The 19,148-nt window shown below is 42.1% G+C and overlaps 1 protein-coding gene across 9 annotated transcripts in view; it reads left to right on the top strand.

Annotated features, from left to right (window-relative positions):
- The window catches only part of kndc1 (kinase non-catalytic C-lobe domain containing 1), a 91,827-nt gene that overhangs the window by 24,646 nt on the left and 48,033 nt on the right, over positions 1 to 19,148 (top strand). For 3 of the 9 annotated variants that reach the window (XM_073920354.1, XM_009307609.4, XM_073920357.1), the window contains exons 5-15: positions 2,487 to 2,604; positions 3,004 to 3,433; positions 4,058 to 4,274; positions 6,433 to 6,547; positions 8,504 to 8,575; positions 8,753 to 8,814; positions 9,883 to 10,041; positions 14,795 to 14,872; positions 17,122 to 17,197; positions 18,238 to 18,394; positions 18,620 to 19,026. In XM_073920354.1, coding sequence (XP_073776455.1) covers positions 2,487 to 2,604; positions 3,004 to 3,433; positions 4,058 to 4,274; positions 6,433 to 6,547; positions 8,504 to 8,575; positions 8,753 to 8,814; positions 9,883 to 10,041; positions 14,795 to 14,872; positions 17,122 to 17,197; positions 18,238 to 18,394; positions 18,620 to 19,026 — 1,891 coding nt within the window. Of the gene's footprint in view, positions 1 to 2,486; positions 2,605 to 3,003; positions 3,434 to 4,057; positions 4,275 to 6,432; positions 6,548 to 8,503; positions 8,576 to 8,676; positions 8,815 to 9,882; positions 10,042 to 14,794; positions 14,873 to 17,121; positions 17,198 to 18,237; positions 18,395 to 18,619; positions 19,027 to 19,148 lie in introns of those variants that run through there. The other 6 variants (XM_073920356.1, XM_073920355.1, XM_073920361.1 and 3 more) reach the window with 4 other exon arrangements.

The raw sequence follows: 19,148 nt of genomic DNA, 5'->3' as shown, positions 1-19,148 counted from the left end.
GGATGTACATTATATAATCATTAGCTCTTAACATGTATCATTAGTATTTGTGAACAGGCTGTTTTCTTTATGGTACTGTTTTGATATGTCGGTTGGTTTACTGAATTTTTTGCAATCAAAAAACATGACAAAACATGAGAATAGAGATCTGCTAAATTTTGAATCCCGCTCCCGCCCGCACCTGCCAGGTTTTAGCCCGAACCCGACCGTTCCCGCTTATATAAAGCATTTGTTGTCCCGCTGCCCGACCTGCCCCGCCCCCGATCCCGCTAGATTCCGCTGGAAAGAGCGGGGGAGAACAAAACCGAAAACCAACCAGCTATACAGAGTCCAGACAGCCTATAACAAGCTGTCTGTATACACACACATAGCACCAAGCACACACACACAGACAAAGCTCTCTCTCTCTCTCTCTCATTCGCGCGCGCACTAACACACACACTAACACACACACACACACACACACACACACACACACACACACACACACACACACACACACACACACACACACACACACACACACCTCTCATCGCGCGTGCGCACACACAGACACATACCTCTCATTCGCGTGTGCGCACATACACACAGCAACAAACAAGCTAAACACAGCATCGCGCTATTTCATTTACACACATACATACGCGTGCCGCTCGGGAGTCAAGAGCGATATTTCTAGATACCCCGCTCCCGTCCCAAATTAAACCTGTTACCGATCGCTCCCGCGCTTTATTCGGAAATGTATTCCCGCGTCGCAGAAATCTCGTCGGGTGCAGACCTCTACATGAGAATTCAACACATTTTAATTCATAAAATAATTTTTTTAAATATGTATTTTCTGAACCTGAACTGTTCCAGGTGTGTTTTTAAGTTAAGTGTTCTTAAGATGCAGATTCTTCTCTTTATTAACTAATATAGTGCATCCGGAAAGTATTCATAGCGCTTTACTTTTTCCACATTTTATGTTTTTCCACGTTTTATGTTAAAGCCTTATTCCAAAATGGATTAAATTCATGTAAATCCTCAACATTCTACACACAATCCCCCAAAATGACAGTGTGAAGAAAGAGTTTTTGAATTTGTTGCAAATTTATTAAAAATAAAAAAGCTGTAAAATCAGATGTACATCAGTATTCTCAGGCTTTGGCGTAAAGCTGTAAATTGAGCTCAGGTACATTCTGTTTCCACTGATCATTCTGTAGATGTTTCATCAGCTTCATTGGAGTTCACCTGTGCTCAATTCAGATTGCACATGATCTGAAAAGGCTTTGACAGTGCATGCTAAAGCACAAACCAAGCATGAAGACAAAGGAATTGTCTGTAGACCTCTGAGACAGGATTGTCTGGAGGCACAAGGCTGGGGAAGCTTACAGAAACATTTCTGCTGCTCTGAAAACTCCAATGAGCACAGCGGCCTCCATCATCCGTAAGTGGAAGATGTTTGACCACCAGGACTCTACCTAGAGCTGGCCGGCCATCTAAGCTGAGTGATCGGGGGAAAAGGGCCTTAGTCAGGAGGTGATCAATAACCTGATGGTCACTCTGTCTGAGCTCCAGCATTCTTCTGTGGAGAGAGGAGAACCTTACAGAAGGACAACCATCTGTGCAGCAATCCACCAATCAGGCATCTGTATGGTAGAGCGGCCAGACGGAAGAAACTCGCCGCCTGGAGTTCACCATCTGAAGGACTCTCAGAGCATCAGAAACTAAACTCTCTGCTCTGATGAGACTCAAACTGAACTGTTTGGAGTGAACGCCAGGCGTTACGTTTGGAGAACAGCAGGCAGCGCTCATCAGCAGGCTAACAGCATCCCTACAGTGAAGCATGGTGGTGTTGGCATCATGCTGTGGGGATGTGTTTCAGCAGCAGGAACTGGAAGACTAGTCAGGATAGAGGGAAAGATGAATGCAGCGATGTACAGAGACATCCTGAATGAAGACCTGCACAAGAGTGCTCTCCACCTCAGACTGGGGCGACGCTTCATCTTCCAGCAGGACAATGACCCAAAGCACACCACCAAAATATCAATGGAGTCACTTCACAACAACTCGGTGGATGTCCTTGAGTGGCCCAGCCAGAGCCCAGACCTAAATCCTATTGAACATCTCTGGAGAGATCTGAAAATGGCTGTACACCGTCACTTCCCATCCAACCTGATAGAGCTTGAGAGGTTCTGCAAAGAGGAACGGGCAGAAATTCCCAAAGACAGGTGTGCAGAGCTTGTGGCATCATATTCAGAAAGACTTGAGGCTGTAATCACTGCCAAAGGAGCATCAACAAAGTACTGAGCAAAGCCTGTGAATACTGATGTACATCTGATTTATCAGCTTTTATATTTTTAATTAATTTGCAACAATCTCAAAAACTCTTTTTTAATCCACTTTGGAATAAGACTGTAACATTATAAAAGTGGAAAAAGTGAAGCGCTATCAATACTTTCCGGATGTCCTGTATGCATGACTGATTTGAGCTGATATGTCCACAGGTTCTTCACTCTGAGGCCAGGGCTTTACTCGGAGATGTTTCCTCCACAACCGTCTGTCGAAAGCTGTCTGCTATTGGACGAAGAGTTTTGTCCATCGAGTCTGTCGCTGCTTTCCAAGGTTTGATTTGGTGGCCGTCTCATGTTTTGGATCCAAAGATTATTTATTAGGGAACTGCAGATGGCTTATGAGCTGATAATTAAATATAGAAATGTATATAAATGCTATATAAACAAGTGTAAAATGTAAACAATTGAGATGTTACCCAATTTACAGATTATTTTGCTTTGTTTAAGGACATTCTTACTTGTTATTTCTGAAAAAATAAACAGTTTTTTTTACTTGTCTATGCTGTTTTTGTCTTAATTCTAGTCCAATAGATTTTTTTTTTTTTATATTTGGACTAGAATCAAGACAAAATGAATGTTTTAAGAAGTGTTTTAATGTTTTTTTGCAGTGTGGGTGAACTGTCCCGTTTAAAAGTGTTTGCTTAATCAAAAATCTCCTGTTTATATACAGATGGACCGGATAAATGGAGTGTGCAGTTCATGGACTATAAAGCGTCTCGATCAAACTCAGTGGAGACTCACAGCAGCGAGCGCAGACTGCAGAGAAACCCGTCCTCTGAGTGGTGTGAGTGTGAGGATCTGCTGCTGCGCCGCCGGGCTCTGCTCTGGAGGCCTGGAGGGTCGGTGTGTGTGCGAGAGGACGAGTCGTCGCCTGACAGCAGCAGGTCTCAGAACAGCTCTCCGGTGCACAGAAAGAGTCAGGAGAAGAGGCCGGGACGAGCCCTGAACCGCTCCTGCTCCGTGCCGGACTCTAACAACCCTCCGGCGCCCGGTGCTCCGACACACACACACATCAGCATGCTGGTGGCAGACCTGTCCGAGATCAGCGCTGAGGAGCAAGGATGGAGACTCGACACACACACACACAGAGACGGCGTCAGGTAGGGCTGTGTGATGGGCAGGGGGCGAGACAGAATCTGTTTGTTTGTTTTTACTTTAATGTCCGGCTGACTGGAAACATGTCTTTAGGTCTACCATTGCTTTAAATGAACATTTATGCAGCCGGCTGCTTTAGCAAAACCTACTTGTGCTAGATAGGTCACTGGCCAAGGACTACCCAACCATCTGGAGGAGCATGTGACCCAATGGGTCAAACATTATATCCTGAAGGCGGTGGTGTGGATCAGGATGATAATGCACCAATACACACAGCAAGACTGGAGACAGAGCGGTTTGATGAACATGAAAGTGAAGTTGAACATTTCCCATGGCCTACACAGTCACCAGAACTAAACATTATTGAGCACTTTGGGGTGTTTTAGGAGGAGTGAGTCAGGAAAGATTTTTATTCTGCCTGAAGAATGATTGAAAATCCCTCTGGCTGCTGTGCAGGACTTGTATCTGTCATTCTCAAGATCAACTGATGCTGTATTAGCCACTAAAGGAGGCTCTACATCATGCTGATGAATTATTGTGCACTATAACCAGACCTTTCGGTTTCATTGATAATCATTTATATAAATAAAAGCAAACTAATCATGATTATGATTCTTCCCATAATCCAGCAGCTCTACCATGAGAGATCCAGACTCACAGGATGAGGAATCAGCGGTCCCGTCTGTGGATGAAAACCTCTGCAGGTCTGAGAATGATGCAGAAGAAGAGGACCAGAGCGGTCAAATCCTGATGGAGGATGGTGAAACACACACACACACCGATCAGCGCAGAGCCACACACATCAACAAAACCATGCTGTGTCTCAGTGAGGAAACACAGAGTGAGGTGTGCTGCTTTACACATTCAGTTTTCATTTCATTCCAGACACTTGAGGATAAAACAAACTAGACACTTTTAGTAATATGTACAGTTGAAGTCGGAATTATTTGCCCCCTTTTAATTTTTATTTTCTTTTTTTAAATATTTCCCAAATGATGTTTAACAGAGCAATGAAATGTTCACAGAATGTCTGATAATATTTGTTCTTCTGGAGAAAGGCTTTTTGTTTTATTTTGGCTAGAATAAAAGCAGTTTTTAATTTTTAAAAAAACATTTTTGGGACAAAATTATTAGCCCTTTTAAGCTATTTTTTTCCGATAATCTACAGAACAAACCATCGCTATACAATATCTTGGCTAATTACCCTAACCTGCCTAGTTCACCTTATTAACCTAGTTAAGCCTTTTAATGTCACTTTAAGCTGTCTTGAAAAATATCAAGTAAAATATTATTTACTGTCATCATGGAAAAGATAAAATAAATCAGTTAGTAGAAATAAGTTTTTAAAACTATTATGCTTAGAAATGTGCTGAAACAATCCTCCCAGAACAGAACAGAAATTAGGGAAAAAAATAAACAGGGGCGCTAATAATTCAGGGGGGCTAGTAATTCTGACTTTAACTATATAACTATATATATATATATTCTGATTTCTGATTAGGGGTGCAACGGTTCAATCTACTCACGGTTCGGTATGTAACATGGTTTTAGGATCACGGTTTTGGTATGGTACAGTTTGTGCTATGCTTAGAGAAAACTGCCTACACAACAATTCAAAGAACAATAAACACATGTTTATTATTAAACACACACCTGGCAATGCAACCGCTTCACACATATGACTGCAGATTTGCATGTTCTCGCATAAATTAAATAAAGGTAGGGCATTTTGAAAATTGTTTGTTTAAAATAAATGCTTAAGAAAATAAAGAGATACAGCTTTAATTTGCCCTTTTTCTATTTTACATCTCATCAACCAATTATGCAGATAATAAAGATGTCAACACATCTTAATAACTGAGCACTTTTAGAGTGTAGATTACTTCTGTTTACATTATGCTAGCATTACCAAGGCAACAACACATTTTCATTTAGGATTTCTATATGATTTTATTATGATTCCAGAAAGCTCTGTTTCACTTAGCACCATCGCAGTGAATGAAACTTAAGTAAATAGAGAGCATTCGGCTCTTAATTCAGCGGGAACAGTCAGTCGAGAAGAAAACTGTTCTCAGCAGACAGCAGGTTAGAATAGCGGCAGTGATCAGGTGCAGAAGAACACCCGGCAGGAGCGGAACTGAAGTAACTGTATGTCCACGTTTGTATGGGACACTTCTAGGTCTTGACATGGACCTCGATCTGCCTGTTAGTGAGCACTGATCTAGGCTATATTTTATGACATCAACAAAAAAAAAGGCACTTATGTTTTTGTGTCTGTCTGACTTTATGAGTGTCTGTTGAACACTGACGGCAATGCCCTGTCATTTGTCCTCACCTGCACATTTGCTCTGTCTCTTTCACTTGCCATTCTGAAACACATAGAAACTCCACACACACCGACACATGAGGGAGCGTGATGTCATCAACAGATTTACATACTAAGAGGTGATAGCAATGCACCAATGTAACCGGATGCGTACAAAGGCAGAACTGCTTTGTTGCAGTTGTTTGTATTAACAAAACAATATTAATAATGCATATTCTGAACAGGGCGCACCAAACCGTCAGAGGACAACAGGATGATACGATATTTTACTGAGAACCATTGCAACCCTAATTCTGAATACTCACCATATTTTACACTAGTTTTGTGGTTTTTCTGATCTATCTTATATATCTTATATCTTTATACCTGATTTATTTAAAAACCTCTTTATTTTGTGGCAGTATTCATTTTGTACTGTATTCAGATTTAATTTCTGTAAATACATGCACATCATTGCATATGTAAACATAATATTTTAGAATACTTTTAATACAAAACAGCATCATAATATAGTGTGATTAATCTACTGGTGGGATTTATTAGTCAGCATTTTTCCTCTGTGGTGTTTCGGCTGAAGTCTGCAAATAAATGCAGCATTAGCACTTTGAGCATGTAATAAGAAGACACGAGTTTCTGTAAAATGAACATAAAATGTAATTGTCCTTCTGTTTTTCCCAGTGGATCTCCCTACGGGATCTGTTATGTGGATCCACTCGGCCGTTCTCAGTCAATGAGCTCTGGGCTTTGTGCTACACGTGTCTCTCCACACTGCAGACATACATCGACCTGCCAGGTCTGTGCTCAGATTGTTTTTAAAGGGACAGTTCACCCCAAAAATTAAAATTCTGTCATCATTTGCTCACATTCCACTTTTGGGCTTTTCTTTTCTAGAGATATTTGGAAGAATGTTGGAAAGAAGCAGCCATTGACTTCTATTATATGATTTTATTTCCTACTATGAGAGAGTCACATGGTTACAGATTTCCAACATTCTTCAAAGTATCTTATTTTGTTTTAAACAGAAGAAAGAAACTCATAGAGGTGTTGTGAGGAAAAGACGAGTACATTTTCTTTTTCGGACGAGCTATTTTTTTTTAACCTGATCACACTGAAAAAGTAAATTAGAAACTCCAGCAGAAAACTTCATATTAAGAAGATTTCCTTGCCTTTGTGCGTTCATCTCTGTGCAAAATATACACAGTGTCTATAGTAATTGATCTGTTGTGGTGATTCTATAGTTGCTATGGTAACACAACTACTGTATAGTAATTGATACGTTGTGGTGATTCTACAGTTGCTATGGTAACACAACAACTACATTAATTGATTTTTTGTAGTGAGTTTGCAGTTGCTATGGTAACAACAACTACAGTGATTGATTTGTTGTAGTGAGTCTGCAGTTGCTATGGTAACAACAACTACAGTAATTGATCTGTTGTAATGATTCTACAGTTGCTGTGGTAACACAACAACTACAGTAATTGATTTGATGTAGTGAGTCTGCAGTTGCTATGGTAACACAACAACTACAGAAATTGATCTGTTGTAGTGAGTCTGCAGTTGCTATGGTAACAACAACTACAGTAATTGATCTGTTGTAATGATTCTACAGTTGCTATGGTAACACAACAACTACAGTAATTGATTTGTTGTAGTGAGTCTACAGTTGCTATGGTAACACAACAACTACAGTAATTGATCTGTTGTAATGATTCTACAGTTGCTATGGTAACACAACAACTACAGTAATTGATTTGTTGTAGTGAGTCTGCAGTTGCTATGGTAACACAACAACTACAGTAATTGATTTGTTGTAGTGAGTCTGCAGTTGCTATGGTAACACAACAACTACAGTAATTGATCTGTTGTAATGATTCTACAGTTGCTATGGTAACACAACAACTACAGTAATTGATTTGTTGTAGTGAGTCTGCAGTTGCTATGGTAACACAACAACTACAGTAATTGATTTGTTGTAGTGAGTCTGCAGTTGCTATGGTAACACAACAACTACAGTAATTGATCTGTTGTAATGATTCTACAGTTGCTATGGTAACACAACAACTACAGTAATTGATTTGTTGTAGTGAGTCTGCAGTTGCTATGGTAACACAACAACTACAGTAATTGATCAATTGTGATGATTCTACAGTTGCTATGGTAACACAACAACTACAGTAATTGATCTGTTGTGGTGATTCTACAGTTGCTATGGTAACATAACAACTACAGTAATTGATCTGTTGCTTGGATTTTACAGTTGCTATGGTAACACAACAACTACAGTAATTGATTTGTTGTAGGGATTCTACAGTTGCTATGGTAACATAACAACTACAGTAATTGATCTGTTGCTTGGATTTTACAGTTGCTATGGTAACACAACAACTACAGTAATTGATTTGTTGTAGGGATTCTACAGTTGCTATGGTAACATAACAACTACAGTAATTGATCTGTTGCTTGGATTTTACAGTTGCTATGGTAACACAACAACTACAGTAATTGATTTGTTGTAGGGATTCTACAGTTGCTATGGTAACAACAACTACAGTATATTATTTGTTGTAGGAATTCTGTAGTTGCTATGGTAACACAACAACTATAGTAATTGATCTGTTGTCCAGAGTCTACAGTCGCTACGGTAACACAACATCTTCAGTAATTGATCTGCTGTGGTGATTTTACAGTTGCTATGGCAACTGCTGTATTTGAGGAGGTACTGTAACTGTGTTGTGTGTTCCGTTAGATTACCTGTGTCTGGACTCTGTGTATGTGGGCTGTGAAGGAGAAGTGCTGTTTCTGAGGCCGAAAAACTCAGGTGTGGACATCACAGAACATCTCATCATCTTATTATTAATGTCTTTGTCTGGTGTAAAACGTATAAATAAAAATAAATAGACATCACCCTTTATATTGTAGAGTACTTCACGTGTGTGTCCAGCATTGAGCTCTAAAGTCCTGTTGTTGATCATGGCTCTCCTGTTCTCCTCCTCAGTCTCCTGCGACGCCTTTTTCTTGGCTCCTGAATTTCAAGAACATGGAATTGTGACAGAAAAGGTTTGTCACCATGGCAGCCTGTGTGTGTGTGTGTGTGTGTGTGTGTGTGTGTGTGTGTGTGTGTGTGTGTGTGTGTGCGCGTGTGTGCGCGTGTGTGTAGTGACTCATTGCTCAGTGTGTGACTCAGTGTTGTGTGTATATGTGTGTATTCTCTTTACAGTAGTGTGTTTGTGTGCTTCTCCTCTCCACAGGTGTGTGTGTGTGTTTGTGTGTGTATTTGTGTCTTCCTCTTTATAGTTTGTGTGTGTGTGTGTGTGTGTGTGTGTGTGTTTGTGTGTGGGTGTGTTTGTGTGCTTCTCCTCTCCACAGGTATATATGTGTGTGTGTGTGTGTGTCTTCCTTTTTATTGTTTTGTATGTATGTAATGTGTGGGTGTGTCTGGGTGTGTTTGTGTGTGTGTGTGTGTAGTGACTCATTACTCAGTGTGTGCAGTGACTCAGTGTTGTGTGTGTATTTTCTTCACAGGTGTGTGTTTGTGTGTGTGTGTGTGTGTTTGTGTTTGTGTGCGTCTCTCCACAGGTGTGTGTTTGTGTTTGTGTGTGTGTGTATGTGTGTGTGCTTCTCCTCTCCACAGGTATATATGTGTGTGTGTGTGTGTGTGTGTGTCTTCCTTTTTATAGTTTTGTGTGTATGTAATGTGTGGGTGTGTCTATGTGTGTGTATGTGTATGTGTGTGTAGTGACTCATTACTCAGTGTGTGCAGTGACTCAGTGTTGTGTGTGTATTCTCTTCACAGGTGTGTGTGTGTGTGTGTCTTTCTTCCTATTCATAGTTATGTGTGTGTGTGGGTGTGTGTTTGTGGTTGTGTGCGTCTCTTCACAGGTGTGTGTGTGTGTGTGTCTTCCTATTCATAATTAAGTGTGTGTGTGTGTGTGTTTGTGTTTGTGTGCGTCTCTTCACAGGTGTGTGTGTGTGTGTTTGTGTGTGTGTCTTCCTATTCAAAATTAAGTGTGTGTGTGTGTGTGTGTGTGTGTGTGTGTGTGTGTGTCTGTGTGTGTGTGTATGTGTTTGTGCATGTGTGTGTTTCTCTTCTTCACAGGTATGTGTGTGTGTTTCTTCTCTCCACAGGTGTGTGTGTATGGGGTCGCTGCTGTCCTCTGGGCTACTGCTAAGTTTCACTTGTCTCCCAGTCAGAAGTTGTCGATGCCCAGGAGGCTGAAGCGGCTGCTGCTGGAGATGGCCAAGCGGACCCCCATCGAGAGACCTTCCATCCAGACCGCCAAGAAGGTGCTGTGTTTTATGTTTTATGCAGCGGATGCCCCTCCAGCTGCAACCCAGCACTGGGAAAAATCCACACACACTTATTCACACACACACACGCATACATTACAGCCAATTTACTTCATCAATTCCCCTATAGCACATGTGTTTGGACTGTGGGGGAAACCAGAGCACCCGGAGGAAACCCACGCCAACACGGGGAGAACATGCAAACTCCACACAGAAACACCAACTGATCCAGCCGAGACTCGAACCAGTGACCTTCTTGCTGTGAGGCCACAGTGCTAACCACTGAGACAATATTTGCAATAATGACAATTTAGTTTAAAAAAAGTGTGTAATTTGAGATTTTGATTTAATTTAAGTGTTGGGATAAATTGCAGACCGTCTGTGTGTTTCCTCAGTAAGCTGGAGCTCCAGGAAGGCAACAACAACTGAGAGATGTGAATCCAACAGTTTATTGCTCTCTTCTAAAGAAGACTGGGGTATTCCCAGCTTTTATACATCATACTCAGGGTTACATGGGTTATGAATACGTGCAAATATTCAGCTCAGTTAGGCAGAACAATTTTATCCAGTGCTCAAGAATGTCAAGGCGCAACGTCAAGGCGCCTAGTACAGGGACAACTTACAATAAGATAAGACACAGTTACAAAACAGAATATTTGGAGAGTGACTACATGGATATTTCTTTCAATCCCCTCTTCCAGGCTCTGTTTTTACAAGAGCCTGGATCATACCATATTCTCATAAACTCTATTTGTTAAATGGTTACCCTCATTTCCATTCATAGCATAGAAAATAATAAGTACCGGTACTACCATTGAGACATATGGAGCCAATGATCCAAACAGGCTTTCTAAAAATCCCCATCCCCAATTAAAATTTCTTTCCTTCATCTCATCCTCATACACCTGTGATGATATCCTTTTCATCGCCTTTACAGCTTGTCCTACTCGTCCAAGATCCTCATCATCCGCGGGAACGTAAGTGCAGCATTGGCTCTCTCCGACCAGGGAGCAGCCCCCGCCTCTTTCCGCTAAGAGCATGTCCAGAGCCAGTCTGTTTTGCATAGTCATTAGTCTCAGAGCTCTCATCTCCTCTCTTAGTCCAGAAATGGCATCCGTGGTACTGTTTATAAAAGAGGCCAGTCTATAATGCATGATCTCTTGCTGTTTTAAGGCATCTGCTACGCCAAAACTGGGAATCATAGCCTCCCAGAATCTAGTCCAGTGTGATCTCATACGGTGTTCGTCGGGTACGTCGTCCTGGGGAACTGACCTCCGTTCTCTTTTGGATTGTCTGGCAAGATGCATGACAGTGACCATGTGTTGTAATTGGATCACAGTACAAAGACCAGTCCAATTGGTGGGGTAAGTGTTGAAGATGGTTTCTCCCCCACAATACCAGTACCAGTCATCGGCCAGGACCGCATCCTGTCTCGGCCAAGTGGGGACACAAGTTACGTTGCTGCGTTGACAGTATGTGTTGTTCAGGTTGTAACATGCCGTGACAGCTGTCTCATTTGTGATATTAGCACATTTAAGTTTGTTCAGTTCACAGGTGCCTGGGATGTAATGGGGACAAACACTTAGTAGAGAACTATATTTTTTATTCTTTCGCCATGGTAAATATACCCCTGAAAATCGATCCCTTTCGCCAATTACTATATTACAATCTTTAGCTCTTAAGGTGGATACATTACCTCCATTTGTCTCATTAAAGCAAAAAGAAAAAGTGAACCCCTGGGGTTTCGTCAACAAAATATTCAAACCCATAGTTCTAGGTGTAGGTATTACAACAGAATGATTCTTTCTGCTAGTTGATTTGCAAAGAGGCTCCCATGTTTTCTTGTTAGAAACACATGTGGGGCGCCACTCATAAATATCTCCCAAAGCATTTGTACAAAAAGCAAGTTTAGTACATGTAAAAGGCAAAGGTTTCAAGGATATAGTCACAGCAGAGGAGAACACTTCTTGGCAGACAACACATGACTCATTGGTTGTCTGTCGTGCAGTCCAGTTAGCATACTGCCAGAATAAGTTGTGTACTTCAGTGTGGGCCTGTGTCAGTCCCAGTAGGGTTATCAGTAGAAGTAGTCTGCAAAACAAAAACGATTAATATCATATCATAGACATTTACTTCAATGGTTTCACTCTGGTGCCATGGATCCACTGTGGAAAAAGATCAGTTAATACAGCAGTGCGTGTAACAGCCAGAACCTCAGCTGGCCCTTCGTATTTGGGGTCAGTTAAATCTTTCTGGGGTTTTATATCTTTTATTAGCACCTTGTCCCCTATCTGGAAAGGGTGTGCTGCCTCAAGTGGAATTTCAGGGTGTTTCTTTGTTACCCTTTCCCAATACTGATTAAGTTTCTGAATTAGGGCCGCTGAGAATTCTGATATGTGGTTAGAAAGCTCAATACCCACTCCCATAATTCCCCCTTGCCATGGGATAGGGAAAGGTCTTCCCATGACCACCTCATATGGTGATAAAGAATCCAAATTTGCTTGTGGTGTCATTCTCAAATCTGCTAGTACTATTGGTAAAATTTTTACCCAATCTTTATGACCGTGTTGTCTTAAGGCCTTCTTTATCTTTCCTTTCAAGGTTCTGTTAGTTCGCTCCACAAATCCAGATGATTGTGGATGATAGGGTATGTGGAAACGCCAATTTATATTTAATTCAGTTGCCAATTGTTGCGTTACCTTTGATGTAAAAGGTGTTCCTTTATCTGAATCGATACTTTGTGGGATCCCATATCTAGGTATAATTTCAGAGATCAATTTCTGTGTTACCACCTTTGCATTTTCCCTTGAGCAAGGAAAAGCTTCTACCCATTTTGAAAATTTATCCACGCAAACCAGTAGATACTTAAACGGTCCCCTCTTGGGCATATGTGTGAAATCTACTTGCCATTCAGAAAAAGGTGTAATTGGTCTTGGTAAATGTTGGTGCTGTGCCACAGGCTTTGATACATTATATTGAGCGCATATAAGGCATTTGTCAAGTATGTTATTAATGGTGGTTTCTAGTTTTGGGACACAAAACAAAGATCGCATCGTTTCATGTACCCCTCTTCGTCCACGATGAGTGACACCATGAAATTCGTGGACGAGGAATGACAGTGCCACATGTGGGAGACATAGGCGACCAGTGTTGTCGTGCCATAGACCCATCTTTTCATCAAACGTGGAAGAAAAGGCGTCCCAGAAGGACTTATCCTCGTCAGTGGCTGATGCTTGTAACATAGTTTAATGTAATTTTTACTCTACGCATCATTTGCTGGGGTTGTAGTTTAACCTTATCATTTTTAGAGCACAAGCATAGAACAGTATCAATGAGGGCTGTCTCATCATATTGAGACCCCATTTTGTTCATCAATATAAATTTATAATCAGCTCCTGTAAGCTGTGCATTTCTAGAGACACGTATCATAGTTTCTACAAATTCTACTGGCCTGCTCATATCAGGAAGCAGTGAAATGACATCCTTGAGCTGTGTTGCGGAGGGAGGGGTTACTTCAGCATGTCCCCCTTTCTTTGAGACCCATAGGAAAGCCTGATTATCCCCTTGGTCTGGTTTCTCTGTGCGAAGCCCCTCTAATTCTTGTACTGGATACAGAGGCATCCTCTGATGTGCCTTTCCTTGCCCCTCATCAGGAATGGGGGAGGAGAGGGTAGGAGTAGGAACAGTAACTGTAACTGAGGGAACAGTAACAACAGGGGCTGGAGGCACTTTGGGTGTCTCCTTTCTTTTTACCTCAATCTTTGATGCTGAGCCTTTAAGAGGCTTCGGAATTAATTTCTTTACCTCTTTTGGTAGGTTAATATTTTGTTTATCATTCCACACACTCATCATCTTCATCCAGATTTCATAACCCTTTTTCATATAATCATGGTCCCATTCGGGATCTCCTTCACTTTCATAAATTAATTTGTGAGCCCGTTTTAGCACATGGGGGTCAAATGACCCATCTCTAGGGTAGGGACGCATCGCTTGTGCCTCAGTCCACCCTGCTAGATTATCTAACCATGGATTAGTGTAATATCCCCACCCACATCGATACATCCAATCTTTAGGGCCTTCCCCTATCTCAGGCTTGGGGTATGAACCACCCATGTTAGTAAATACTTACTAGAAAACACACAGAATGATCGTTTTACTTTTGTATAGCGCGCTCTTCTTGGCTTTTCAGGGAAAATCCCAGCCAAGGATTACTCAGTTCAGTAATGAAGCTTATCAGGCAGTCAAACCAAATTCATGTCTTGCCAGCTTCCTGAACACTCAGTTCAGTGATGAAACTAATCAGGTAGTCAAAACCAAATTCATGTCTTACCTGATCAGCTTCATCACGTCGGGGTCACCAAGTTGTTGGGATAAATTGCAGACCGTCTGTGTGTTTCCTCAGTAAGCTGGAGCTCCAGGAAGGCAACAACAACTGAGAGATGTGAATCCAACAGTTTATTGCTCTCTTCTAAAGAAGACTGGGGTATTCCCAGCTTTTATACATCATACTCAGGGTTACATGGGTTATGAATACGTGCAAATATTCAGCTCAGTTAGGCAGAACAATTTTATCCAGTGCTCAAGAATGTCAAGGCGCAACGTCAAGGCGCCTAGTACAGGGACAACTTACAATAAGATAAGACACAGTTACAAAACAGAATATTTGGAGAGTGACTACATGGATATTTCTTTCATTAAGTTACAATGTGATTGAAGTCTGAATGCTCATAAAATGTGTTTTGTATTTCAGTGTTGTCTTGAGTATCTGTCGCGTCAGGGAACCACAGCCGAGAGTGTGTGGACGCAGATCATCAGCAGAGTTCACCAGGTGTGTGTGTGTGTGTGTGTGTGTGTTTACCTTGTATTCCTTACATTGTGAGGATCAAATGTCCCCACAAGTATAGCAATACCAGTAAAAGTCGACCATGTGGGGACATTTGTTGGTCCCCGTGAGGAAAAGGGCTCATAAATCAGACAGAATAAAGTATTTTGAAAATGTAAAGATGCAGAATGTTTCCTGTGAGTGTTGGATTTAGGGGCGGAGGAGAGAATGTGCAGTCTGCACAGTGGAAACATCATTATACTGCAAAAATGCTTTATTTACTTTGAGTTTTTGTCCAAGAATCTTAAAATTATTAAGCAAAATAATCTTGTTTTTGCTTTGAAATCAGATTTCGCTTACAAAATTGTCAGATTATTTTGCTTACTTTAATGAAAAACACTTAATTTTGGCATATTATGTCTGAGAACAAGACACTGTGTTGTTCTTGTCCAGAAAATGCTTCTTGATTTACACATTTTTTTATATTTGGACTAGAAACAAGACAAAAACTCATTTTTTTTGACAGGAATTTCTATGGGAAGTCCCTGTAAAGATAGTTCTGTGTGTGTGGTGTATCTGTCTCTGTCTCTGGTCTGTTTGCACATCTGTTGCTCATTGTTTTCACTCCCGTCTCCAAATACTCATGAACTGATTTTTCCCAGAGGAGTTGTAATGCTCTGAAGTTGCTCGCACTGCAAAAGTTCTGCTCTTCCTCCGTCATTTTGTCTTGTCTGTTTTACATTTATACAATATACAAAATTCAAGATACATTTCCTAGAGAAGAGAAATAATGTACAATATTAATATTCCAGTATTGTTTCTGAGAAATGCGTCAAAACTGAGTGATGATTAGTCTGACAAAAAAAGTATATATATATATATATATACATACATACACTGGTATATACACTCACTGGCCACTTTATTAGGTACACCTGTTTAACTGCTTTTTAACACATATTTTTAATCAGCCAATCACATGGCAGCAGCTCAATGCATTTAGGCATGTAGACATGGTCCTGATGATCTGCTGCAGTTCAAACTAAGCATCAGAAAGGGGAAGAAAGGGGATTTAAGTGACTTTGAACGTGGCATGGTTGTTGCTGCCAGACTGGCTGCGCTGAGTATTTCAGAAACTGCTGATCTACTGGGATTTTCATGCACAACCATCTCTAGGGTTTACAGAGAATGCTCCGACAAAGAGGAAATATCCAGTGAGCGGCAGTTCTGTGGGTGCAAATGCCTTGTTGATGAGGTCAGAAGTCAGAGGAGAATGGCCAGACTGGTTCCAGCTGATAGAAAGGCAACAGTAACTCAAATAAGCACTCGTTACAACCGAGCTCTGCAGAAGAGCATCTCTGAACACACAACACGTCCAACCTTGAGGCGGATGGGCTACAGCAGCAGAAGAGCACACCGGGTGCCGCTCCTGTCAGCTAAGAACAGGAAACTGAGGCTACAATTCACACAGACTCACCAAAACTGGACAATAGAAGATTGGAGAAACGTTGCTGCTCTGATGAGTCTCCATTTCTGCTGACACATTCAGATGCTCGGCTCACAATTTGGCCTCAACAACATGAAAGCATGGATCATCCTGCCTTGTATCAGCGGTTCAGGCTGGTGGTGGTGGTGTAATGGTGTGGGGGAGATTTTCTTTGGGTCCATTAGTACCAAGTGAGCATCAACGCCACAGCCTACCTGAGTATTGCTGCTGACCATGTCCATCCCTTTATGAGCACAGTGTCTCCATCTTCTGATGGCTACTTCCAGCAGGATAACGCAGCATGTCATAAAGCTCAATCATCTCAGACTGGTTTCTTGAACATGACGATGAGTTCACTGTACTCAAATGGCCTCCACAGTCACCAGAGCTCAATCCAATAGAGCAGCTTTGGGATGTGGTGGAACGGGAGATTGGCATCATGGATGTGCAGCCGACAAATCTGCAGCAACTGTGTGATGCTATCATGACAATATGGAGCAAAATCTCTGAGGAATATTTCCAGTAGCTTCTTGAATCTCTGCCATGAAGGATTAAAGCAGTTCTGAAGGCAAAACTGGGTCCAACCCAAACTAGTAAGGTGTACCTAATAAAGTGGCTGGTGAGTGTATATAGAGCAGAAAAGGAAGTTTCTTTAATCAAATGAAGACTAAACTCCAGCGTCTGTCATGGTCGCAGCAAGCGCTCTTCTGTAACTCTTTCCTGTCTTGATGCCAGACGTTTCTCATAACCAGTGGCGTTTACATTGAAGGCATTCGATGGGAATAGAGATACAGAGGAATCAGCTGAAAGCCCATCTGCCCCTCACCTGGGGAACATACCGACAGGTGCGGGCCATCTTTAATATCACACATCATACATTCAGCTGCTCTGTAAAACATATATTCAGATTTCACCCCAAAATCAGAACGAAAGAGGAAACTCTGCGACTTTAATATTTTTACAATCCATCATCATTCATTCATTCATTCATTCATTCATTTTCTTGTTGGCTTAGTCCCTTTATTAATCCGGGGTCGCCACAGCGGAATGAACCGCCAACTTATCCAGCAAGTTTTTTACGCAGCGGATGCCCTTCCAGCTGCATCCCATCTCTGGGAAACATCCACACACACATTCACACACACACTCATACACTACGGACAATTTAGCCTACCCAATTCACCTGTACCGCATGTGTTTGGACTGTGGGGGAAACCGGAGCACCCAGAGGAAACCCACGCGAACACAGGGAGAACATGCAAACTCCATACAGAAACGCCAAGTGAGCTGAGGTTCGAACCAGCGACCTTCTTGCTGTGAGGCGACAGCACTACCTACTGCGCCACTGCATGTTTAAGTCAGTGGATGCCCTTCCAGCTGCAACCCAGTACTGGGAAACACCCATACACACTCATTCTCTCACACACACACACACTACAGCCAATTTAGCTGATCAATTCTCCTATAGTGCATGTATTTGGACTGTGGGGGAAACCGGAGCACCCGGCAGAAACCCACACCAACATGGGGAGAACATGCAAACTCCACACAGAAATGCCAACTGACCCAGCCGAGGCTCAAACCAGCCGCCTTCTTGCTGTGAGGGCATGGTGCTAACCACTGAGCCACTGTGCCGCCGCCTCTTATTATTATTTTGGGGTGAAATGTGATGTGTACCTGTTTCATGATGTCTAGCTTGTGGTGTAATAACTGTGTGTGTGTGTGTGTGTGTGTGTGTGTGTGTGTGTGTGTATGAGTGTGTGTGCAGTCATGTGTCTGTGTGTGTGTGCATGCTCATGTGAGTGTCTGCGTTCTCATGTGTGTGTGGGTGTGTTATTAATCTGCAGTCGTCGTGTGTGTGTGTGTGTGTGTGTGTTTCTGTCAGGTTTTGTCCCGTTGTCCAGCACGGGTCGGCTGGAGCCTGTAGTCGGTCCCGTTCCTCATCATTACCCAGAATCCTCCAGCAGCGTCAGACTGCCCGAGGCCTTCACTTCTGCAGCCACACACTTCAGCCCAATCATCCTGAGCCAGACACACACACCGTAAGTCTGCACACACACTCCTCTGAACACACACACACACACACACACACACACACTACACTACACTACTCTATACATATATATGTATTCGTCTCATTGTCCTTTGGCTTAGTCTCTGATTTATGAGGAGTCACCACAGCGGAATGAACCGCCAACTATTCCAGCACATATTTTACACAGCCGATGCCCTTCCAGCCGCAACCCAGTTCTGTTTTTGTTGTCCAGGATGGTCACTGGAGATTCTATTGAGGACGTCACTGTTGAGGAGCAGGATGCTGAGCATTATGGGATACATGAGCAGGTTTCCGCAAACGCAGACAGTTATTCCTCTTCATCCAGCTGTAAAACTCTGATTAATTCACCACAAACAACCAGCACAGAAACACACAACCACTCCTTACCATGTGCCAACGGGATCTGCCAGAACTTCCCGCTCCAGACTGGGCATCTGACTCAACTTCCTGTTCAGAGTGCCACTCTTCAGCCAATCACAGCTGTGGATCTGAGTGCAGAGAAAGCATCAGAAAGAGCTGATCTGGGGTCAGTGAATCAGAGAAACTCTGACCTGCAGGACGTCATTCAGCTGCTCAGAGGACAGTTTCATTTTGATGGAGACCAAGATCTGGCCATGGGTATGCTTTCTTTGTTCATTTCATTCATTATTTATTTTTTATTTTTTTATTGAACATTTTCTATTATTTATAGACCATTTTAAGGGATGTAAACAAAAAACAATGGTCCCGACGCGTTTCCT

Source organism: Danio rerio, chromosome 13 (genome assembly GCF_049306965.1).
Source record: "Danio rerio strain Tuebingen ecotype United States chromosome 13, GRCz12tu, whole genome shotgun sequence".
NCBI lineage: Eukaryota > Metazoa > Chordata > Actinopteri > Cypriniformes > Danionidae > Danio > Danio rerio.
Note: the sequence above shows the minus strand (reverse complement) of the source record. Positions and strands in the feature narration are given on the sequence as shown.